The sequence below is a fragment of the Vulpes lagopus genome, chromosome 23, assembly GCF_018345385.1.
Source record: "Vulpes lagopus strain Blue_001 chromosome 23, ASM1834538v1, whole genome shotgun sequence".
Lineage (NCBI taxonomy): Eukaryota > Metazoa > Chordata > Mammalia > Carnivora > Canidae > Vulpes > Vulpes lagopus.
In genome coordinates, this window is record NC_054846.1 from 51779715 (window position 1) to 51804680 (window position 24966).

General features: G+C 51.2%; 2 protein-coding genes across 6 annotated transcripts in view; both read right to left on the reverse strand.

Annotated features, from left to right (window-relative positions):
* The window catches only part of BEND5 (BEN domain containing 5), a 48191-nt gene extending 25406 nt beyond the window's left edge, over positions 1-22785 (reverse strand). The window contains exons 1-4 of one of the 4 annotated variants that reach the window (XM_041739179.1): positions 21620-22785; positions 13208-13309; positions 5737-5870; positions 3247-3631 (exon numbers count right to left, since the gene is read on the reverse strand). In XM_041739179.1, the coding sequence (XP_041595113.1) occupies positions 3247-3631; positions 5737-5870; positions 13208-13309; positions 21620-21845 (847 nt within the window). In that variant the 5' untranslated portion in view covers positions 21846-22785. Of the gene's footprint in view, positions 1-3246; positions 3632-5736; positions 5871-8563; positions 8583-13207; positions 13310-21619 lie in introns of those variants that run through there. The other 3 variants (XM_041739180.1, XM_041739181.1, XM_041739182.1) reach the window with 3 other exon arrangements.
* AGBL4 (AGBL carboxypeptidase 4) overlaps positions 1-24966 on the reverse strand; it is a 1348432-nt gene that overhangs the window by 216441 nt on the left and 1107025 nt on the right. The gene's annotated exons all lie outside the window — the stretch shown is intronic.

Consider the following 24966-nt stretch of genomic DNA (forward strand, 5'->3'; position numbering starts at 1 on the left):
TACAGATGAGGTGCTGTTACAACGGGTGGTGTCCTCCCAGACTCACCAAGACACTTCCACCTTCAAAGGCTCTAGGCTAGCCCCCCTCCTCCAGGGCTCGGAAGACTGCATTTCAACCCTATGCTCACGTGTTTACCTCCATCACTACCCACACCCCAGCTTCCAACATCTTAGTCTTCTTCGTATCTCTCTAGGCCCCTAGACTCAGAAAGCGTATGGTCAGCGTTGGATGAGTTAACATATACAGACACATGCGTATCGCCTGTTATCTTCTCTACTAGGAGGCCCTGACGGAGAAGTTAGTTAACCCACCCAAGGTCATACAGCCAATTACTAGTTAGGGGAGACAGTTAAAAATCAAACTGGGCCCCTCATCAGCCCCTCCACCAGGTGGTGTGAGAAAGAGGCCGACGGTAAGCGGGCCCCAGCCAGAATGCCAGGTGCCATGCGTGCGTCACAAGGCTGTGAGGGGAATTATTATTTCCACTTTGCAGAGGAGAACACCAAGGGTCTGAGAGGTGTTCTCTGGAAGGAAGCCTTCTCTTCAGGAAGCCTTTCTTCCCCAAACTCCCCCCCCCCAGTTCTGTGCGCGCCCCTCTCTGCAGTCCCACGGCCCCACGTGCTTTTGTCCTCATGGTGACATTTATGCCCAGTGCTGTCACTAGTTGTGTCAGTGGCTACCTCCTTCATCAAACCGACCTCTTCCAGGGCAGAAGACAAGGGCTATATGTGAAATAGGTCAAACTCTCACCACTACACAGCAGGAGACCAAGGAATAACTAGAAGAAGAAAACAGGGAAGGAGGGAAGGAAGCAAGGAAGAAAGGGAAGAAGGAAAGAAGGAAAGAATGTTCCCAAAGCCAGGGTGGGAAGCAGGAAAGCTGGGTATGAATCCGGGCCTGGTGGGTTCGGGAGACTAGACCATATCCATGCAAAGATACAAACTCCCCTCGGGGTAGAAACCCTTCTATTATACTCCTGTGGATTTGTCTCAGACTGTGGCACATTATTGTTCTCCAATCAACAAGGGCTAACCAACGGACTTTAAGCCTTTCCAGGTCAGAGACCGTCCGTGTGGTGTTCCAGATGCCCAGGGCCCCTAGAGCCCGGGGCATGCACGTGGTGGCCACTCCACACACACCTGCGGCTTGAGCTGCCTTACATGCAGCCCACGCACTGTGAAGACAACGGGGACTCTGATCAGGGAAGAGCCTGCCACTCGTCCTCAGAATGGCATTAAAAAACAAACAAACAAACAAAAAGGATGGCATTCAAGGCCGTGCGGCACAGGAGCCTGGACAGTCCAAGACACTGAACCTGGCTGAGGTCAATTGTGCCTAAGTGTTTTCAGATGACAGATGGCACATAGTGATGCAAAACACAGAGGCATTGTATTGCCCCAGAGGTCCAGGAGTGGTTTCTGGAGTTTAAGCCCAGTTCACGATCATACAAAATAGGTAGTTTCCCTAGGAGTCGAAATAATGGTGCGGAGGGTTTTTGTTGTTACTGTGCTTTTCCCCACAAGAAGTTTACAGAAAGGTGTAGTGTACAAGGTGAAGTGAAAATAAAAATTATTCGTTTGAAGACCAGGAAACACTTCCTCTATCTGAAGACTCCAGTTCTCTCCCCACCCCCCACTCTAGGACCAATATAGCTTCTGCGAATTTTTATGGTTAGGGCTTCTCTTTAAGATTTTATTTTGATATAGAAACGCTGTGTACCACATGTGACCCTCCGTGCCACTGTGCACCTGGACGGGCTATGACTTGGGAGAAGGGTCGAGGCCAAGGCTGGGTTGGAAAGTGGGGAAACTACTGGCCTAGGTATCAGGGGACTTGGTCTGACATGAATTCTGTCTCTGACTCCCCAGTGAGTCTGGGTAAGTCCCAACCTCAGTTTCCTTCTCTGTGACAAAGGCACGGAAAGGCCTCTTGGCCCTTCTGAAGTTCTACCGAGACGCTGCCTCGGGAACACACTTTAAGATATAAAAGGTACCTATAAATATAAGTAAGGCAGGGTAGGAGCACATTTATCTAAACATCAAAGAGGAATGAATGAGGCTTTACATAGAAACCTATTATCTAGATAACACAAACCTTCCTTCTTGAGAGCAAAATTATATTTGATTCAAACTTTGGGAATAGAACTTGTGTTTCTAAACTAGATTGCTCCCATTTTTAAGCGAAAAACCCTGGCCTACCGCTGTTATTAATGACTGTCCTCCGGGGACGTGGAGGCTGTGAACCCGTGTTATCCGGGTTTCCGCAGTACTGACCCGCCTCTCTTACAATTCTGGTGTCTTGTGTTCTGAGAGAGGGTTTCTCTCTTGTTCTCTCTGCTAGGCAGTTGTTTCTCCCTGCTGTCAAGGCTGCTGCTTTTTAAATTTCCTGATTCCAGCTTCTAAACCACGTTAGGTGAGAAAACCTAAACCTTTGCTTTGTTAATACTGCTTGCAGCGCTAAGAGCCTCTTTGGCTCTTCTACGAGCAAACCCAAGGAGTTTTCTACATCTTCGTGTTAATCCTCCCAAGGGCATGTGCCTCTTCCTCAAAGCTGTTTAGTGTTCCTCCTTCCCTCTCAAACAAGCCCGACACCCCGGCTAGCACGGTTTCCAAGGTCTTCAACCACCTGTCCTCAAACTACACGTGCGGTACCTCTTCTCAGCACACTCGGGCGCTTCCCCATCATCAGCGGCCTGCTGTCCCTGCCTCCTCTTGTGCCTTGAGACACCCCCACCCTTCAAGGCCTGCCTCAAGGGCCACCTCCTTCCCGAAGTCTCCCTCAGTTACCAATAACCCCTCCAACTTCTAAACTATCATTTTCTGCAACCGCCCATGGCATTTATTGCTTTCTGACCTAAGGCAATACACTTTTTAGGACCATGTCTAGTTCTCTTCGTGTTCCTGGAACCACCATGGAGAGGTTTCCTGCAGCCCCCAGTATTGCCTGTTGCTGAATGGATGCCTAAAGGAATGACGGCCCAGGTTCTCTGCACCACACCTGTCAAGGTGGCCCACTGCGTGCGAGGGGGCTGAGGCCGCTGCACTCAGAGGCTCCTGCACACTCACTGTGGGAGGGGAGTGGCTCTACCTCGGGGCGATGCTGGGCCAAGCCTCTGCCTTGCCCTAGCTTCGGGGGCACGTGGCCTGTGTCCCCACCCCATGCATGCCCGCACCTCCTGGCAGAGGAGCCACATGAAGCCCCCCACCCCCTGCGTGGAGTGGTAGGCAGCCTGCTGGGGCACTCACCACTGCCAAGCCTCAGGAGCAGCACGTCCTGGAGCCTCCGGTTGAGGTCACGGAGCTCCTTCATTTCAGATACGAGTGCCCCGTACTCCTTGAGCTTCTTGGCCTGCTGGACCAGCTGCCTCCGAGTCCGCTCCAGCTCCTGCTGGAGGTGGCGCATCTCCTCCTGCTGCTGCTGATAGTTGCGCAGCAGCTCCTCGTACAGAGCCCGGGGCACGACGGCATCCTCCAGACTGTCCATGTCCTCCGTGCCCGGTGAGGCCTCCACGAAGACCTCCTCTGGACACGTGCCGTGGCCCAGGCTCAGGCCGTTCTGCTTCTCCAGCCGGGCCACCACGGCCTCAATGCTCTTATGCGCCACTTCGCTCGGCTTCCGCCCCTCGGGTCTCTGTGTAGGACAACGAGAATCAGTTCAGGCAAGGGCAGCTGGGACTTTCTTGGACTGCGGCTCAATATTTCCCCAGACAATCCTAGAATCACAGAACCACAGAACATCAGTACTTAGAGAAACCTGTGCAAACACTCAGTCAAAGCCTTTCATTTTACAAATGAGGAAATGGAGATTCATGGTGGGGAAGAGTCCTGCCTAAGGTCACACAGTCAGTTGGTGGTGGAGTTGGGCAGGTGGTGGTTTCCCAGGCCAGTGCTTTTTCCATTCCATCACTCTGCCTCTTTGGTGCACATTACACCATGCCCACCCTGCCCATAGGGCCTAGGCAGGAACTTGCACATGGGGGTGTTTAATGTATATTGGGGGAGAATCTGTGAGAAACCACGCCAGGCCAAACCATCCCAGGGGAGTCACTACTCAAATCTCCTCAACCACAAAAACATAAAAGGCAAAAAACCCCAAGACAAAACAAAACACCCCCACCCCTAACACACAAAAACCAAAGGGCATTCCAGCAGTAACCTTTTCCTCAAGAATGCTTTCATTGGGAAGGACGCTAAGAACTCTAATCTGTTCTAATCTAGGGCAGGAGCCACGTCTTATTTTCTCTGTTCCTCCACTGCCTACTCAGAACTGGCACTTGGCAGGGGCTTGATAAATGTTTACTTAACTGAAAAGTTCAAAGAATGCTGGCACTGGAAGTTCCTTCAGTTTAACTCCCTCCCTTTCCAGGTGAGGACACTGAGGCTCAGAGAGGGGAAGGACTACGCTTGGGGTCACATGGTGAGCTTGCAGACACAGCAGGCCGGGAACCTAGAGCCCCGTTTCCAGCACCAGGCCCCTTCCCCCACATCTGCCAGCCAATCCTCGGACTCTCGCCAAGTGCAAGCTCAGGAAGACAGTGGACATATAGAGCATAGTTCATTGAGAAGAAAATTATCCAGGACTATCTAGGGGCTGGGGTTTCAGCTGCCTGAGGAAATTGCAGCTCAAGTAGACAAGGCTTCCATTGAGGGGGAGTGGGAGTTACAGGACCAAATGAATTCCTCACTCAAGGCAGGAGGGCCAGGAGCTCTCCTGACTGGGGGCACTTGTGGGAGGTGCGGACAACCAAGGACAGTGGGTTCCAGACAAATTAACTACATCAGGTCAAGCCCACCTTAACCTCTTGGTAAGTTTCTGGGTGCTTAACAGAAACAACAAAAACCAACATGCTTCTGAGATTGAGTTAGATGACAAAAATCCTATCCCATCATTTTATCCATCGGGAGAAGGGGCTGCTAGTTTAGATGAATTTATCTGCTGAAATCGTACTGATCTCTGTAGGTAACTGTCTGCATCACTGTACTGTGAGACCCCAATGGCAGTGACCACATCCGCCTGGTCTCCGTGACCCCGGGGACCAGCACAGGGCCAGGCCCGTAGCACGGGTGCAGTGAATGCATCATCTGAACTCAGCCGCATCTCTGGGACCATGCCTTGGGAACATCCTTGACCTTGTGTCCAAAATCAGACCATGGTCAATGATCAAGGCAGGCTTCTTTCTCCTTCCCTTCCTCTGGGGCACACATTTTACAGAAAAAAAACATCTGGCTTATTGCACAAGATATTCAGTGAGTTTACAAAGTGAAGGCTGGAGGAGACCAACTGGGAGGCACATCAAAGGAGATGCAACTTCAGGTAAAAGTTTTCTTCCAACCCGGGGTCCCACAAACTCTTTCGTGTAAACCCGGCACATTCTGTTTCCTCTGGAGCCTACCCCCCTAGCTGTTAGGGGCCATCTGATAGTGACGGGGGCTCTGAACTGCTGCCTGAGGATGGCTGTTTAATATTCCTGGAGCTCAGAGCTATAGGCCAGAGAGGAAAGCACCATTCCAGGCCCTCGGCAGTGATGACGCTGCCTAGATGGGGCACAGCATGAGTCAGGGTCCCTGGAAAGCTGGCCAGCAAGGCAAACACACACTAGCTGTCCTAAGACTCTCCCAACCTGAAAATACTCCCGGAGGACATTTATATGGGGAGGAGGCCAGACTAGAATTCTAGCTATCAAGATTCTGACAATGCCCCCATGAACTTCCAAAAAAAGGGAAAGATTTTGTTACCTTGATGTGTCTAAGCTGTAAATCTTCTTCCCCATAATCTTTAACCTCCCCATCTTCTTCTATGTGATTGAGAGAAAGTTTGGGGATTTTTATTTTCTTCTGCATCACACTGTTTTCAAGGTCAGATTTGTCTTCTAAAATGCATATCAAGAGAACAAGGTTCATTATGAGTCAAAATGCTCAAAATACCCACAACCTCAAATGCTAGAGAATGATGGAGGCCAGACCAGTTAAAAAGGAAAAGCAAACAAACCCGAGACCTGTCCCTCCTGCTCCTAAAAGCAGCAGTGCAGGTCAAACTCTAGGGTCAGAGGAATATGCTATAAGCACCGCCATACAGTGTTGAAATAATATCCAATTATTTTGCTTCAGGGTTTCTCCTAGTGTACCTTCAAGGGTGGCTTTTTATGGAAACTTGGAGCTGGAATGGCCCTTAGATTGCTTAACTAGCCCATGGACCCCTCAACAATCAAGTGAATTCTAAGGCAAGTGAATTCCCAGGAAAACGTGGTGTATTTCTGCCAGTGCAGGTGCCAATAAGCATGAAAGGGACGATGGTTCTTATGGAGGTGGAGCCTCCCCACAGCCCCGACGCAGGACAGGCTGAGGTAAGACAGATGTAAGAAGAGTAACTGTAACATTTACTGCCTTTCTACTGCTTTCAGATCACAGGATGACAGAGCTTGAGGGGCCCTGTGGGCCAACTGGTCCAAGTCTCTCATTTGACAGGACTCAAACCCAGAGGACAGAGGGGCTTGCCCAAGGTGTGAGTCTGAGGCAGAGCCAGGACAGAGAAACAGGCCTCTGGCATCTTACCCAGAGCTTACGTGTGATAAGGGTACAGCCAGAAGGAACTACGAACTGGAAGGTGCTACACAAATACAAGCGGATGTTACTTCCCCTCACTTCCTCACTCTGAGCTCAACTGCAGACAATCTAAAAGAGATTTTTTTTTTCTCCTGCACAGATGTCAGACTTTATTCCCCAGATCCGTCTTTCACTGCAGATGTCAAAAGTAAAAATTCAAAGAGGAGAGTTGTAAAGGTAGAAACTTGAACCTGGAACTGGCCCCTTGTGGTAAATATTTTGGGGTCTTGTGTTCTGGGCTTGAACTGAGACTCTGGCAGCTATGGTTTCTTTAACTCCTCAAAGGTTCCCACTGCTATATCCCCAATGCACTTTCTAGCATGTTGCCCAACGCTGGATGTGGCACATGGCCAGGTAGCTGGTTAAACACAGTCTCTGAGGGTCTTTATGTCTGAGTGTGTGTGTGTGCATGCATATGTGTGTGTGTTAAACATGTTCTTACACTTCCCCCAAGCCAGGCTTCTCTCTTCACAACTTGTTAGTAAAGCTGAGAAGGAAGCTTATAAGCATACAACTATTCTAGAATGTAGTCAAATGCCACATCTTCCCAAACAGTCTTAGGAAGGAAGCCCCCGCTGGAGAGGAGTGGGCCTCTGGAGCCAGAGAGACCTCAGTGGGAACCTCAGTTTTTGCATAGCAGGGCAAGGAGGGAGGCTCGAGGCCTTAGTCTCCCAGAGGTCCGGGGTCTGCTCCATAATGGAGTTGGGGGACGGCAGCAAAAATTCGCATAACTCACTGCACAGTGCCTGGTACACATTAGGCTCTCAATGAACAGAACATTAAAACTGACACTATCAACGTGCTCAGAATCATTTTCCTTAAACATAAGGTGAATAAAGATACAATTTAAAAAAAAAATAAAGGAATGATCTAAGAAGGGTGCAGAGCATAAGAGAACTGTCCAGGAAAAACGACAAGTCTTTAACAACCTTCTCCTGATCAGAGGTGAAAACGGCCTTTCCCACTAACTGGAGGGGCAATCCCCAGGGTCCATTTTCACAAGAAAGGCTTGTTTTTGTTCTCTTTGTGCCTATAAAATACATCCAATGAGTTAGGCATGAACAACAGCAAGGACTGTGGTCTTTCTCAAAGAGCAACAGCTTCCTCTCCTATAAATCACTGGAGACTCTAAGTCAAAAAGCTGCTAAAATATAAAAGCTAGAGAAAGTATTTCAAATGAAGTTATCCCAAAATGGGGTAGATGGGCGTTTTCACATGTGAAAAAATAGATACAGAGGATGAGAAGCTGGGTGTTTAGGACTTCTGAATGTGTTGGGGCAAAGCTCCTGAGTTAGTTGTCAGTATGACAAATTCAAGGGCAAGGGTTTGAGATGTAGACAACAAACTAGAAATGACAAGCTATGCTCTGCGCCTCCCTGAGCTGAAACTTGGTAGCTCAGGATCATGTTGGTTGGAGAGAGGCAATCGTTCAGATGCACAAAACTAGGCAGTATTTGCACTAAGAACAATCCTCAGATCATCACATTCAACCTTTTCATAATGCAGATGAGGAGACTGAGGCTCCAGATGGTGACGTTCACAGAGCCATCACTCAATAATCAGGACGGGGGATACAGGAAGAGCAGCACAGGCAGGGTGCTCGTTCTGGACAGCTCCTTAAATGTGCAAGGTCAGAGAAGTCAGGGTCAAAACGTGAACAGAACCCAGTTCCTGTAACCAGCATCCAGAGTATTTCCCCCTATGCCTCAGCATAGTATTTACTGAGAATTTACACTTACAAGTTCTAGCCTGGGCCCCAGAACATGGAGAGTGAGCACCCAGTTGTGGGGGCACAAGATAAAAACCAATGAAAAAGATAATCCAAGATCTCAAATATTGAGTCTGAATAAGGGGGAAGTAACTGCTATAGGATCTCAAGGGCAAAGGAGATCACTTTGGTCAGGGCAGCCATGGCAGGCTTTTGAGAGGAGATGGCATTTGAGCTAGACTCTTTACTTACTGAATGATCTTGGGTAAGTTACTTTACTTCTCCGATCTTGCTTCCTCATCTGTGACTCGATCAGTGTGCCGGGATACTGTGAAGATGATCAATTCTGTATCAAGTTCTATTAAGAACTTGAAGGGAGTGGATAGTACTTGGGCAGTCAGTGCTCATAAAAGGATAGCCATTTAAGGATGGTAAGAATCTGGACCACACAAAAGGGACACAGACTAGAAACCAAAAAAGAAGGTTGGGAAACTATTTAGACTGGAATGGTTACAAAACAGGGTTCAGCTATAGGCAGGAAAAAGAGGCAAGGAAGGAAGTTAAAGCGACTGGGGCTCAGAGACTAAACGGCCTCGAATGTCAAGGTAAGAGGAACTGAGGTCTGGCCAATAGGTGTGGAAAAAACTAGGAGTCAGACAACCTGGATTCCAAGTCCAGTCTTGCCACTCGGTGGGGTAAGAAGTCAGGCAAGCTTGCTATGTCAGTGAACAGCATTTTTCCTTTTTTTGGTAGAAATGGAGATATAACATGTACCTCAAGTGGGGATCAAATCAACTGAGTATGTGCCTTGAAAGCAACAGAGCCCTGTGTATATGGTGGATGGCAAAGCTCAGTAGAGCCTGCTGCTGGCTCAGAGCCTGCTGTCTGGCTTGCTTTTTGGGGAGGAGACCTACCCAGTGCCTGTCTGGAGTGCTCCTCTCCCTACCTGATACCAGGAAGCCACACTTCCACCAGCTATACCCAAGATCCCACACTCTTCTGTATAACTGGAATGTCCCTCTCCCCCTCTGGTCTGTTTGACAAACTACACTCAGCCTCCACTCAGCAACTCCTTCTTCTTCCTCAAAGGCCCCAATACACATCGTACAAAACTCTCTGTAGCCTCTTTTCTTACTATGTTGTAATCATCTACTATGAGGTCTACCTTCCCCACTGGAGTGTGAGTAACCTCAGGGCAGGGCCCATATCCTAGGCCTGGCCATACAATAAGGACTCATCAAACACAAATATTTACTGGAAGAATAATAAAAAAAAAAGAGGCTGAGTCAATAAGCATATGAAAAGATGCTCACAACCATCAGTCATTAGGGAAATACAAATCAAAAACATAATGATATACCACACTTCACACAAAGATGGTTATAATCAAAAAAAGAAGGAATAGGGAGGAGATGCAGCAAAGCGTTGGGAGGATATAGAGAAACTGGAACCCTCATTCACTCCTGGTGGGAATGTAAAATGGGGCAGCCACTGTGGAAAACAGGTTAACAGTTCCTCAGAATGTGAAATATAAAATCTCCCTATGATCCAACATCCCACTTCCAGGTGTACACCCAAGAGAAGTGAAAACATATCTACCAAAAGCTTGTGCATGAATGTTCTTAGCAACACTCCTCATAATAGTTAAAAGGTGGAAACAACTTAATTGTTTGTCAATTGTTCAATAGATTAAAAAAAAGTGGTATATCCACACAATGGAATATTATGAAGCCATAAAAAGTAATTAAATATCAGAGATGCTACAATATGATGAATCTTGAAAACATTATGCTAAGTGAAAAAAGCCAGACACAAAGTCCATGTGTTGTCTGATTCCATGGGTGCGAAATGCCAGAATAGGCAAATCCACAGAGACAGGAAGTAGATTAATGTTTGCCAGGGGCATCTGGGGGAGAGGCAATGAGAAGTGACCACCTAGTGGTTCACAGGCATTTTGTGTGTTTGATGAAAATGGTCTGGGATTGGATAGTGAAGAGGGCTTCAGGATACTGTGAACACACTAAGAACCACTGTTCTGGACATACTTTAAAATGGTCAAAATAGTGAATTTTATGTTGTTATACTTCAACTTCTGGACATACTTTAAAATGGTCAAAATAGTGAATTTTATGTTGTTATACTTCAACTTCTACCACTTGTAGAATGTCGGCTACCTATCAGGTACCATGGTAAGGCTCTTCACTTCTATTACTACATTTCACAATAACCCTGCAATTAAGTATCATTAGCCACATTTTTTCCCCTCTAAAAAAGAAATGAGACCCAAAGAAGGCCCCAGACCACCCAGATGGGAAGGTGCAGAGCCAGAATTTGATCTAGGTCTCTCCACCTCCTAAGGCCATGTTCTAGCCTCTCTAGACAGAGGCCTGTAATGAGGTAAAACCAGAATAAATGCAGAATGAATGAATGGTGGCTATAGATGAAAACATCCAAGTTCCCCAGCCTGAAGATCAAAGCAGAAGACCACTTTACTCCCACTCTCCTACCCGATGACTTTGTCATCGGGAAGTCCCCAGGGAGCAGTGACCATCGCCAGGCATCACAGAAACAGGCTGTAGCCGGGCCTGAGGGCTTGGACGAATTCTTTGAAAAGGTAGGCTTGGGTATATAGGAAGGTGTGAAACGACAAGAGTGAGTTCCAGAAAGGAGCAGAAGCAGATAGTCCCTCCAGTCCCATGCCTCTTGATCTAGACACTTGGCCAGGGGGATCCAGAGGCTCCTCTGAAAGCTAACTACTTGCTGGTTCCATCGTAATGCTCATCAGTCTCCATCTTGACTGGTGCTCCAGGAATCAGGGCTCAGGGAGACCCGGGGCCTCCATTCATCCTCTTTTGCAGTCAGCGCACATTTACTGTTCTGGTTTGGAACACAATGTTAAGTGTTCCTTGTCCTTTGGACCCTTATAGCCCACTACGTAGCAAGAACCCCAACCAGAAGGCAAGATTTGACGTCCTGAGAGATGCTGGCTCATGTGGGGCAAACCTCCAATCTCCAGGCCTTTTCGACCCTAATCCTGCCTGAAGGGGACACCTTACATCTAATACATGGAAGATTAATGAATAATCTGTGTCATCACAAAGAGTGGAAGAAATAGTTGGGAGAGGGGCTCAGGATCTAATTAATACAAGCAGCGCAGTCCTTTGAACAAGGCAGTCCTAGTATGGAATTCTGGTTCTCCCACATACTAACTTTGGGAACTCAGGGAAGCTACTTAACCTGTCTGAGCCTCAGCTTCCATAACGTGGAAATGCTGAACTGCTTTCCAAAAGATGGTGCATATAAAACACAAAGCACAGTGCCTTTCTTGTCATAGGTGTTCAATGAATGGCTGCTCTGGAGTCATCCCTGCAGTTCCTGTGCTTGGCTTTTACCCCACAGCAAAGGGGACCACTGCAGGTATCTGACACAGATTGAGATGTGATGAAAGAGATGTTTCAGGAAGGTTTATGTGGCACTGGCAAGCAAGATGGATGAGGTGTGAGAAGGAGACTGAACACAGGGTGACAAGAAGCTATAACTCTTGACTGGTCACATTAATGAAGGTGAACAGTGGTGTGGATCATTTAAGACAGCAAATAACGTCATGTAGCATTCTAATGTGGCTTCAGAGTGCACTTCTGGCTTAGAATTCCAGGACACCACGTTAAGAGACTAGTCGTGGACTCAGACGGATGAGGAAAACTCTCTAGTCAACTTGCCTTTGCAATTGTTCCAAGCTTAAGACTAAACAATCAGTTCTCATGTAAACAAATATGTAGCTTCTGAAGAGACCACCTTTACTGATTCTGACTTCCTAATTCTCGCTTCTAGGGCAAAGAAAACCACCAAGAGCTTGCACATCAACTATTACCTCCTCCTCTCCAGCTGCTGTGTATCAGCTAAGTGCATCCATCCATTCAACAAACACTGAGTAAGCACCTACTATGTGCCAGGGCCCATGCCAAATTCTTTACTAATGTCAATATATTTAATCCCCACAATAATTCCATTGAAGGAGAAACTGATGCTCAAAGAAGGGAGATGGCTTGCCTAAGACATAAAGCCATTATAGAGCAGAGAGAGCATTTCAAATCAGGTCTGCATGACACCCAGGCCCTGTTCCTATCAAGCAATCATCCTGTAGGAACAAGAGAAAAAATGACCAGGTTGCTAAAACTTACTCAACTGAACTAAAAGGCACATATAAAATGATGAGTGTGTCAATATAACTTCCAAAGGGCCTACCTTCCTCCTAAGACCTTGTCTATACCCAGAAGAATGCTATGATGGATTCCCAAATTGAGCTGAGCACTAGTACAACTTGATGGCAGATTCCTGAACTACAAGCATATCAAGTCTACCAAGCTCCAAATAATCCCTATTCAAATCCAAATAGTGCTTATTCAAAGTCATAAAATATGGTGGAAGCTACTCTTCAGAAATTCAGAAGAACCTGGTATCTGTTATTAACCTGAGAGAGAGAAAGAGAGAGAGAGAGAGAGAGAAACATTCCATTAATGGAGGCACAGTAATAAGCAAATAGCATTTTAGAAAACAGGCAGGTGGACAGGAAATGCAACACAAGTCTGTCTTCACACGTGAAGACAGCCCTGAAGAATTTGTACTATACAGCAAAGCCAGGAGAGGGATGACCCTGACTCCCATTTTATACAATATGCTGGATCATTAAAAGGATCCAACAGCAGAAAGTCTAACGTGGTGTAGTTTGTTAGCTAGGATGCAATTCTGAAAAACCAGACATAAAACATGAACAAAGGTTTGTCTTGTTTTAAACATATCTCCATGCAAGTTTAGAGCTTTTCACATGTACAAAAATCCTATAAAGTCTTATGATGTTTGCATTAAGAACCAACATGCCACAGAGAAGACACGTACTTTGTGTTCTCGAGCCTATGGTGCTGGTCTTCATAGAATCTAAGGCAGACAAGATTCTCAGGTTTCCAGGATTATATCCAGTCAAGACAACAAGAAGAGCGCCTGCCGTGGAGAGACTGGAGTCAGGAGACGTTGGTATGAGGCCTGGCTCTGTGACTGACTCGCGGCTGTCAGTCCCTCCTCCTCCTGGTCTTGGTCTCTGTGAAGCAGGGGGATGAGACTAGAACCTCACCAGGTCTGTCCAGCTCTGGGACCGTGGGCCAGTCACAGGGAACTCCAGATTTCTTCCTCTGCCGTGCAGTGCAGGGTGAGAGTAGATGGCCTGGTCCCTCCCAGTGGGCGCGGGGGAGGAGATGTCCTACTGCCATTCAAAGAGGAGGAGGAGGAAGCGCTAACCAGGTTTCAAAAGGTCTCCTGGCTCCCACTCCCGCTGCCTCGCTGGCCTCGGCATAAGGCTGGGGCACGAACAAACCTGGGAACTTCATCCTGCTGGCTCATCTGTTGGGGCCATAAGTGGCCCCAGCACAGGGCCACTGAGGGATCAAACACACTGGGGGATCGCTGGCCTTTCCTGCCAACGCCAAGCCCCAGGAGGACTTAAAACACACACTCCTTTCCACGAACGGTGGTACGCACAACTAAGCACACTGCGCTTGTCCCAGCTCTAGCCACCAGAGTCCTTAACGGCTGCCTTTATTTAGTGAAGACCTACTACGCGCCAGATGCTTTTCCATATTCCCTTGCCAAGTTACACGGCGGGCAAGTAGCCCATTACCATCCCTCCACTGCATATGAGCACCTGAGACTCAGAGAGGTGAATTAATCTGCCCAAGGTCACATTGCTTCTAAGTAGCAAAGCTACCACTGGAACCCACTGTCCAACTTCAAAGCCCATCTTCTTTCAGTTCTCTAACACTTCCTCCCTAATATTTAAGGAAGTGACCTACAGGTCACCGAACCAAATTCCCCCAGAGGGCAGGATTCCATTCTAGAATACCCTTGACATGCCTGCCACCTCTGGCGGTCAGGAGGACATCACCATGCTGGAAGCCCGGGCGCTGGTTCATTTGCTCTTTCTGCTGTTACCATGCTGCTCCCACCAGCCCCTACGAATCCCACTCTTTGTATCCAACTCTGCTTTCTGGACCCCAAAAAACAGCCTAATCCTTCCTCCACTGGGGGCAAAACTCAGAAACTGAAAACTACCAAAATATCACCCCATGCAAATCTTTTCTTCGCTTGCTTATATATTTAGCCGCCCTACTGTATGTCTAACCAATAGCTCAGAGGAAAAAGTAGTTGTATGTAGCTAAGGGAAACAAAAACACGCCTCGATCTGAGATCCAAAGGCCTCTCTCTTAGCTTGATTTTCAGGACACCCATCTGTCCTGGTTATTACTCATTTCTCTGTCCATCGCTGGCTGTTTCTTCCCAGTCACCTTTTTTGGGCTCTTCTTCTTTAGCCGTGCCCTTAAAAGCTGATGTTTTGAACAGTTCTGCTTTGCATGATTCTTTACTCTGCACCCTCTCCCGCTGTGACCTCACCAGTCCTGTGGCTAATGACTTCCACATTGGGATCCTCAGCCCGATTTCAGAGTGCTGTCCTGAACCTTGACCATGTGCCTCTTGCTCTCCCGGAGCATACACCCAGATGTCTCATGGGCCCCTAAGATTCAACTTGCCTCAAACTAAACTCATCATCTGCTCTTCCCACCAACTCCTCTTCTAGCACTCCGCATGGAAGGAGGAGAGGCCAGATCACCACATCATTATCACCACAACCAGGAAGTTCCCAAGTTTCATGGATTCTCCTTTCTCAATCCATCTCAGACCCATCACGGCCGTGCCACCTTACTTTAGGTGTCACACTTTCTGAATGAATTGACTCACACCTCTCCACAAGCCCTGGGAAGACTTAGCCCATTGCCTGGCACTTACAGTTCCTACTAGACAACTGTTTAAATAGCTCGCTTCTCCTAGGTAAAACAACTAGCCCTATCTCATGGGGATGTAGACAGAACATTCTGAAAAATTCCTAGCACTGAGCCTGGAACCTGGTGAAGAGTACACACATCTCTCTCTCTCTCTCTCTCTCAAAGATGCTTATAAGACAAAGCAGGTAGGCACAGTAGAAAGAGAATTAACCTTGGGGTCAAAGATCTAAATTTGAACTCCACTTTTCTGGTGTATTTTTAAAAATAAAAACTAGTATGTTCTTGAATAACAGAACACCACACAAAAGAGTAGGACCTGAGCTTGCCTGGGGCAATCTTTTTCTTTAATCGTGTGAATCAGAATTCTGAAGTACTCTGAAGCACATACCATTTCATCGTAATGAATATGTGGTTCTTGAATAAGATAAATCACGTCAGACTGAGCCTTCAGTGGTTAACATTTCAGTAGAATCTGCAACAGATGACAGCAGGCAAGTTCCAATCTTTGCTCCAATGTGTATTAGCAGAACATGTCAAAACCTAAATTAAAAGTTTTCACTCGCTTTTAAAAAAAAATAAATCCTTTTGTTGGCAGTCTCCCACTGATGACATGCAACAATCTTTGCATATGAAATCGGCTAGTCCCCTGCTTCGCTGCTAACTTTGTAGAAGTTCCAAAGCATTTCTGGAGCAAGTGATCTATTTGGACCGACAATGCCAAGCTGGGACCTGAGCCCTGAATGAGCTAAAATTACCAAAGCAAGAAGAACGTGGCTTTGGAAGCTATTTCCCCCAAGTGTGGGGTTTTTCTAGTCAAGGGAGTGATAAAGAATGTTGACTTTTTCCAGATGAACAACGTTGAATGAAACCTCAAAATCCCGCTGCAGGTTTCTGCTCTGAAAAACAAGTTGCTGCTACAGAGGTTCCTGTCCTTCCTGACTTCTGCTCCCCAAACGTAATAAATGCACCTGTCTTCCCGAAGGTCATGAGTTCAGCACGGGCTGGCTGGTGCGGACCACGTGCTGGGCACTGTGGATGCAGAGACAAGGGAGACAGGGCCCCGTCCCAGAGGGGTTCGCTGGCTGGTAAGGAAGCCAGGCACATTCATAACTAACTGAAACCAAACACAAAATGCTAGGATCCATAAGCAAGGGACAAGCAGGGTAAAAGGACAGCTCTGTCTCCTCCGGGGGCAGACGGTAGGACAGGGAACACCCATGAGGCAGGGGCGCTCCCAGTGTGTTTTGTCCCCTCCCCTATTACAGCCCTCGGCTCTCTGGCCCACAAATACATCACATGTTAGCCTTGCCCCACCGGAAGGTGAGCTTCACGGGCAGAGGCCCCGTGTCAGACAATGATTAATCCATCTTGGTTGGCTCAAGAGTGTCTGTGGGTGTGCTCTCAAGACGGCATGAAATACCGGAGGTCTAGGCAAAGTGGGAAGGGTGGGAGAAGCTGGGGAGGCAAGGTGGGGCTGGGCCACTACAAATGCCAGGCAGAGAAGCTGAAGTTTAATTCAGTAGGCAGCAGGGAGCTACAGAAGGTCCTAAGGAGAGAGGTGAATTGACCCAAGACTGTGTTTTAGACGATTACTTTGACAGCATCTGAGAAAAGAGACTGGAGGCAGGGTGAGCAATTAGAGAGCCTCTGCATTGGTGGAGACAACTAAAAGCTGCTACAGGCCTGAACGCAGGCAGTGGGAGTGGAGCTGGAAAGGAAAGACTTGAAAGACAATCTGTACAGCCCACCTAGAATCGGTCCTTTCTCGGCCTCCGTCTCTGCCCCCTCCCACCAGTGCCTGGCCCTACCTCTATCTAGCGCTTGCGTCAGGTCCTAAGACTACATATTCTCTGAGGATGATGCCCCTTTCTTCTTCAGCACTCTGTCCCCGACAAAAACCTATACTCTGCAGGGCCTGAAAAGTGAACTCCTGTCTGCCCTGGATCGTGCTGTCATTTCAATGCCGGTACCTCAGATGCGCTGGTGCACTGGGGCATTTGCTTATTACAGCGCCAGGCCTGGCAACTGGCAAGTAGTAAGAGGCGTTTAACAACAAAAGGAATTTAGCACACCCAAAACAGGTGCTTGGACAGAACGACACAGAACTATAAGACTCTGAGCCTAGAGAAACCACTTTTTGCCCCAAACTCAATAGAAACCACCAAACTCAATACCATGAGCCCCAGAAGCAGGCCGGACTGCGGTGAGATAATAGTGAGCTCTCCACATGGGCAGCTCTCATTTTCACAACCTTTTTGACAAATAAATGAGAGTGAGCAAGGACTGACCAAAGGTAAATCAAGTCTTGGGTTATGTGGTTCCTCTATGAGGATGGGTTTGAGATTTCCTCAGTAACGTGACATCTGAAGGTGCAGAGGGCAAGGTGTGTGTGCTCTGCAGGAGGGGGCCTGGTAAGACAGGAGAGGAAGAGCAGAATGGGCTTGGAAACTCAGAAATGAAAGCTGTCCACAGGCTCGAAAACTTGCCTCGGGCTACAAGCTTCCTGGTCATCGCTCCCATCGGCCTTCACTCCTTGCCTGCATGCCATGTGGCTGACGCACACGTCAGCCACTTTACAAAGGAGACTGCCCAGCAGGGCCTGTGCTCTGAGGCTGGCTTCGCGGCTGATTAGCAGGCCAGTCTCTGAGCCTCAGTGTCCTCATCTATGAAACGGAAATAATATCAACAGCGACCTCTCCCAACAGGGCCACAGGGAGGAGTAACAGGGACAATGCACAGGCACGGAGCCAAACCATCAATGAAGGTGGGTTTGTTTTTATTCCCTCGGGCTGAGATGGCAATTTGCTGAGCGGAGGGCTGTCCCACAGGGTGTGACACACGTGAAGCCGTGGCACAAAGCGAGGCTGGAAGAATGTGACATCCCACAGCGGCTGGCTTGGACACTTCCTGGATACAAGTAGAGGTACACCTGAAGACAGCGCTGGTCTGGCCTGGGCAAGCACTCCGTAAGGTAACACCTTCTCACCAACGGCCACGAGGTAGCCCTAAAACTGCCCCTGAACCCACGCTGTTGGTGCCAGAGACGGATCAGTTCCTCGTGGCTGATTCACAAACCTAACACCCCTCCCCTCGAGAGCTCACCGTCTCACACTTGGTGCCACAACCAGCGGGGTTTATACCTGGGAGATGCCACAAGACGAGCTCTTTAAGAGGAAACCCTGCGAGCAACTCTGAGAGCCACCACATTCAAGTCAAGACACCCCGGAGAGTTCTTGGGGGTCATCGGAGCCCCAGACCCACCCTGGCCCTTCCAATCAGATCTGCAGCCAGGGCAGCGGCTCCAATTTAAAAACTGATCAGCTGACTGGATTTCAAAATGTGGTCTAGCCAACCTCAAGTTGGTGGTTTCTTTTTTCCCCTGTCTCTTCCCAAAAAAGCAGCAAAGAGGTAGGGGAAAGCGTTTTTCAATGCACTTCGCTCAAAGCGGCGCCATGGTTCTTCCCTGGATCTACTCTGCCAATTTCCAAATGTTGCCTAGATTTTTTGTGTGTATGTTGTTGTTTTTAATCACCCCAGAGATTTACCAACATTCCAACTTGGAGGATGGATAGTCTATAGATTTGAGATTCACGGTTCTCAGACCAAGAACTCCATGCCTCACTCATGAGGACTTTCATCGATTTTTAAAATCGGAGTTAGTGAGGGCAGCTACCGCCTCGCAGCCTCTGTGCAGCACTCGGAGAGCCAAGCAGTGTTTATGTTTGCTGAATGAGTAAATGGATGAATGAACAATCTCTAAACGAGGAAAACAGTCATTACACACCAAGTCACATACAGACCACTGCCTCCTTCCGACACACAGGTTCCCCTCTCCTAAGGCCCTTCCAGACCTCGGAGTACAACACACTCACCAAAAAGCACACTTCCTTTTCCTCTAGCCAAAGAGAAGCTGAGGTTACAACCTAGTTACAACTTCCTCAGGCCTGTACTCTTGGGGAATAATCTTCTAGTCCCTTCCCTCAGGTGATTAAAAGCAAGCAAACAATAAAACCTAATCAGCTACAAAGGGTTCCCATTTGTACATACCTGCCCTCATTCTGTTTTTCTGGACCCAGCTGTGTCCAGGTGTGGTGCATGAGGCTACACCCCTGGTCCCCCAGGGCTCATCCAAGAGAACCCAGGGTGCTACCGGACTTTTAGCTCTTCTACTCCTCAACTGCAAACCTACTTCCCAGAGGCCACATGAAGTGGTGGAAGGGAACCAGAGTCACGGGCCAGCACTCTAATCTACTGCTAATTTGCCATGGGACCCTAGGCAAGTTGCTTCTGGGTTTCCAGCCAGTTTCCTCATCTGCCAAATTTAAATATGATACATGCTGTCTTCATCTTTCAGGGTAAGTGTGAGAAAGCAAAGGAAGTTGGAAAGATTGGGAAAGGTCTTAAGACGACAGCGTCTTCGTTCAGCTCCTGGGCCTGGTCCTCCCCTCCAGGAGGGGCTCTGAGGTGTCACCCCCCCCCCCCAGCAGCAGCTAAAAGGCTGCTCCCCAAAACGGAAGTGATACTTTCTTCTTCCTCTCATGTCTGCACCCGAGTCTCCTACTACCAGCCAGGAGAGAGGGTCTACTGACTTCTCTTGACAGAGGACAAGGTGGCTCAGTGTGGCAGAAAGCCCTTGGTGTAGGAGGCTGATGGGTTGTTTCTCATCCTATGACCAGCTGGACCTCAGTGTCCTCATCTGTCGACTCAGGGAGGAGAGCACCTGCCTTGCCTGTTTGTCAGGGGCCTGAGAGGGCAAGATGGGGGGGGGGGGTCTGGTGTTACCCTGACCAGAAACCCCCTCCTTGCCCTCAGTGCACTCAGAGCCTTCTGGGGGATCCCGAGGGCTGGGGAGCTGAGGGGTGCTGAGTGCCCTACCTCTTCGGCCGGGCCACCCAGCCGGGAAGGGGCAGGACAGGGTGGCACCGAGTGAGTGGGCCTCCTCCTCCCATCCAGTGATGACCTGGGGGGACAAGCATGTCCCAGCCTCCTGTGAAGACACACTCACACCTGTGAGTCCCGCAAGAGCCATCCTGCTGCTCGCTTCCAGGGGCACCCGGGGCCTCCAGGTAGAGGCAGGGAAACTCGGGGAGATGGAGGAGCAGAGGGGGAGGCAGAGAAAGCAGGGTGCACAGGAGGGGAAAGAAGAGAAGAGTGAAGGGGCCCAGAGGGCAGGTGGAGTGAAGGAGGACGGACAGACCGGCAGGCGACACAGACAGACTGACAGTGCGGGAGTCGGGGCCACGGGGAAGACAAAGGGGACCCTCCGGTGGTTTTAACTGGTCTGGCCTTCGAGGGACACCCCGGCCGGAGAGGGAAGCCTGGGGGGCGGGAGGGGAGGCCGGCGGGCGGAGGCTCCCCGGCCCCTCCGCGCCGGCCCCTCCATCCCGGCCCCTTCATCCCGGTCCCTCCGTCCTGGCCCTTCCGTCCCGGTTCCTCTGGCCCCTCTGTCCGGGGTCCTGCTCCTGGTCCCTCCGCTCCCATCTCCTCCCCTCCGCCCAGGTCCCTCCACCCGGAGCCCCTCCGCCCCGACCCCCTCCATCCCGGGTCCCCTCCATCCCGGCCCCTCCATCCCAGTCCCTCCATCCTGGGCCCCCTGCTTCTCATCCCCTCCATCCCGACCCCCCCCCACTCCCTCCACCCGGCCCCTCCATCTCGGCCCCTCCACCCGGCCCCCCTCCACCCGGACCCCCCATCCCAGGTCCCCTCCACCCGGACCCCCACCACCCGGCCCCCCCTCGACCCAGACCCCCTCGACCCAGCCCCCCTCCATCCCGGGTCCCCTCCACCCGGCCCCTCCATCCCGGCCCCCCTCCACCCGGACCCCCCATCCCAGGTCCCCTCCACCCGGGTCCCCTCCATCCCGGGTCCCCTCCACCCGGGTCCCCTCCACCCGGGTCCCCTCCACCCGGACCCCCCTCCACCTGGACCCCCCTCCACCTGGACCCCCCCCATCCCGGGTCCCTTCCACCCGGGTCCCCTCCATCCCGGGTCCCCTCCACCCGGCCCCTCCATCCCGGACCCCATCCCGGCCCCTCCATCCCGGACCCCCCCATCCCGGGTGCCCTCCACCCGGACCCCTCCACCCGGGTCCCCTCCATCCCGGGTCCCCTCCATCCCGGCCCCCCCATCCCGGACCCTCCCCATCCCGGACCCCCTCCATCCCGGCCCCTCCATCCCGGACCCCCCCATCCCGGGTCCCCTCCATCCCGGCCCCTCCACCCGGGTCCCCTCCACCCGGCCCCTCCATCCCGGACCCCCTCCATCCCGGACCCCCTCCATCCCGGCCCCTCCATCCCGGACCCCCCCATCCCGGCCCCTCCATCCCGGCCCCTCCATCCCGGACCCCCCCATCCCGGCCCCTCCATCCCGGCCCCTCCATCCCGGCCCCTCCATCCCGGCCCCCTCCATCCCGGCCCCTCCATCCCGGACCCCCCCATCCCGGGTCCCCTCCTCCCCGCCCCCCGGCCCGCTCGCTCACCTGCCAGCGCCAGGATCTGGGCCTTGTGGAGCAGCAGCGCGCCCCAGTCGCGGGGGGCGCGCGGGGGGCCGTGGGGCCCGGCGCCCAGCTCCTCGGGGCCGCGGTACACCGCGTACACCTTCTGGTTGTCAAAATCCAGCCGCGAGCGGGGGCTGAAGTCGCGCACGCACGACACCGGCAGCGCGTAGCAGACGTTGTCCTCCAGGAACCGCACAAAGGCGTACATGGTGGGCGCCGGCGGGCCCGCCGGGGGCGGGGGGCGGGGGGGCCCGGGGCCGGGGCCGGGGAGCCGGGGCGCGGGGGCCCGGCGCGGGCGCGGGGGGCGGCGGGGCGGGGGCGGCGGCCCCGGGCTCCCCCCGCTGTTATTGTTCCCGGGCGCGCCGCTCGGCCAATCGGCTGCTCTGGCCTGGGCGCGGGGCGCGGGGGGCGGGGCGGGGGGGGTCCCCGCCACGCGCGAAGTCAGACCCGAGCAATCACAGCCGGAGCGCGGCCCGCCGAGGGGCGTCGCGGGGGCCGCGGGCGGGGAGCACGGCCGCGGGGGGGGGCCGCGCGGGGCGGGGGGCGGGGGGCGGCCCCGGCGGAGCCCCAGGCGGGAAGCGGCGCCGCCAGCGAGCCGAGGACCTCGTGGCCCCTGTCAGCTCCCTGCCGGGTCCTCCTCTCCTCCCGCGACCCGGCCAGAAGCTCCCCCCGCGCCCCCCCCCCCCCCCGCGCCGCCGACAGTCCCGGGCCCCCCGGGCGGACCAGCTGCCGCCGGCGGAGGGGTGGCGCGGCGGCTCCCGGCGGGGCTGCAGGGGTGCCGGGGGCGGGGCTGCAGGGGTGCCGGGGGCGGGGCTGCAGGGGTGCCGGGGGCGGGGCTGCAGGGGTGCCGGGGGCCGCGACCCCGGGGTGAGCCGGGCGCTCCGAGCGCCGTCGGGTCACGGAGGGGACCCCCGGACCCCGTCGGGTCTGTCCCCGGTATCACAGACAAGACAGCCCGGAGGGGCTTGGCTGCCCCCAGACAAACCACGAAATGGGAAAGGGCTGAGGGGGTTCTGCTTGCAGCAGCCGCGTCCCACGCCGAGGGGGCCAGCGGCCTGGAGCCCTGGAGCGCCGCTGCCCAGCGTGAGCGGGCTTGGGCCCCGCCTATGGCTCTAGCCCCATTCCCAGCCCCTGCCCTGGCACCTGGCACCTGGCACCTGGCACCTGGCAGGGACTCAGATTTGGGGGAGGAATGACGATACATAGAAATCTGCATTCCTCCAGCTCGCCAGTACTTCATTCTTGTACTCAAGCAAGGGGACACTCTTGGCTAAGCTCTAGATGCCAGAGTCCGGCTAGAACACTCCTGATTCCTTGCAGCGCCTGTGTCTCCGGGATGGAGGCTCGGTTTCCGATACCTGTGCCAAAATCGGGTCACTAGATGAGTAACACCTTTCCTGTCCTCGAAACCCTTACAGTCCCGTCCAGGAGTATTAAAGATGTATGAGGTGTCATGTGTATGAGAAAAGTGTTTTCATAGACGGATGCTTACTGACGTTGGCAGACTTGATTAAATGTTACTTAAAAAAAAAAAAAGATTCCATTTAAATGAACTCGAGCTGTAAGAAAAACCAAAGTAAATGCACCAAAATGTTATTTCATAACAGTGGCGATTTTGTTTTCCTTTGTGTTTTACATTTATATATTTATATTTAACTATTTTCTGCAATAAACAGGTATCACTTTATGTTCAGAAAGTATTACATGTAATTTTTTGAAAAGCACTCTACTCAATCTCAGATGAGTTACCCTAATGATGAAGAGATAAACCAAAACCCATGAATTACTGCATTGTGATTTAGGGATAATGTTATACAGGTGAACCCCATTAACACACACCTCTCAGATCCCAATGCACAGGTCAGATTAAGTTCCCTTAAACCAAGCCAGTGGTATATATGTGGTTGAGGCCAAACAGGACTATGAGTTTCCTGATGCAGATGTTGGTCTGACGTTGGCCCAAACACTTGTGGGGAAGAAAAGAGGTGCCACCCTGCATTGTTCCGGAAGATTTACCTTCATGATTATGATTTCTTTGGACTAATCTGAAATGAGTTTTTATCTTAAGAATACATTCCTATGGTGGTCAGGGGGAAGTAATGTGTAGCAAGGTTTCTGAAAATTCACAAGATGGATCATGCAGAGTTGGCCACATTTAATGAAAGTCCTGAAGCTGCAAAATCATTCCAGTTAATACCATGGCCAGCATCCTATGCTATCCAAATGAAGGTGACCCCCAAATACACTGTCAGTCTCATCTTTCTTACCACCTTCCTGGACATAGTACATGCCAGACACATCAAACTATCTGACAGTTCCCAAGGTAGCATGCTTTGTCAGATCCCAAGCCTGTACGCTCACTCTGCCCTTCTTCCTCCTGGAGCGCATGCTGGTATTAACTTACCCTGAAGACCAGCTCCAATGTCACCTCCTCTGTGAAGCCTTCCCCAACCACCTGCACTCCTCAAGCGGAGGTAGTCTCTGTCTACTATTTTGTGCCAGAACCTTTTATCTTCCCTCATTAGAATGAGCTCTTTGAGAGGGGATAAAAAAGCTGGGTAACCTCAGCCTCCCAGGTTCCTAGAGTATTTAAATGCTTGTAAACCAAACGCACTAAAGGAAGACACAAGAGAGCATGAATAGCAAACCTCTTGCACGGCTTTTCTGAGAATCTGTCCCCTTTCTTCCTAGCTGTAGCTGAATCCAACTCTGTCTCCTTCCCCGTGCCAAAGGGTGGGCACTGGTTCCGCTCCTTGTGCGACAGGTTTGTGAACGTACGAAGGATCGCTGTACCCTCAGTTCAAACAAAATCCCCAGCCAAGTGCACGTAAACAATTCTCATAAGGAGGTAGTTCCATGTCCCCTGACCCAGAAAGAAGAGCAAACTGGCACACGGATGCCAGCAGGGTAAACACAGACTCAAACCCATTTTGCATGGAGGTGCACAGATTCTAGGGGGGAGCAACGGCGGGTATGGGATGCTTGCAGAGATACCGCGGGACAGCCTGAGGGCCACAGAAAGCCATCCCAGGTTTCTGCTTCCTGAGTGACAGTCTTTAAACACAGCTCCGTGGAAAACCTACTAAGTACCTCCTCCGCCCTCATGACAATGGAGTCACACTGTGACTTGTAGACAGGAGCCCCGGGCTTTACACAAACCAGAAACTCAAGGCGGTGCACAGATCACTGGTTCCCAAGCAAAGACGGTTCAAAAGGAGAGATTTTGAACTTACAGAGGTGGTTAAAATGCCTGATTCAACCAAATCATGGTCGAGTCCCCTCTTTATATCCTGCTCCCACGGTCATCTACATGCCTCTTACACAAGTCT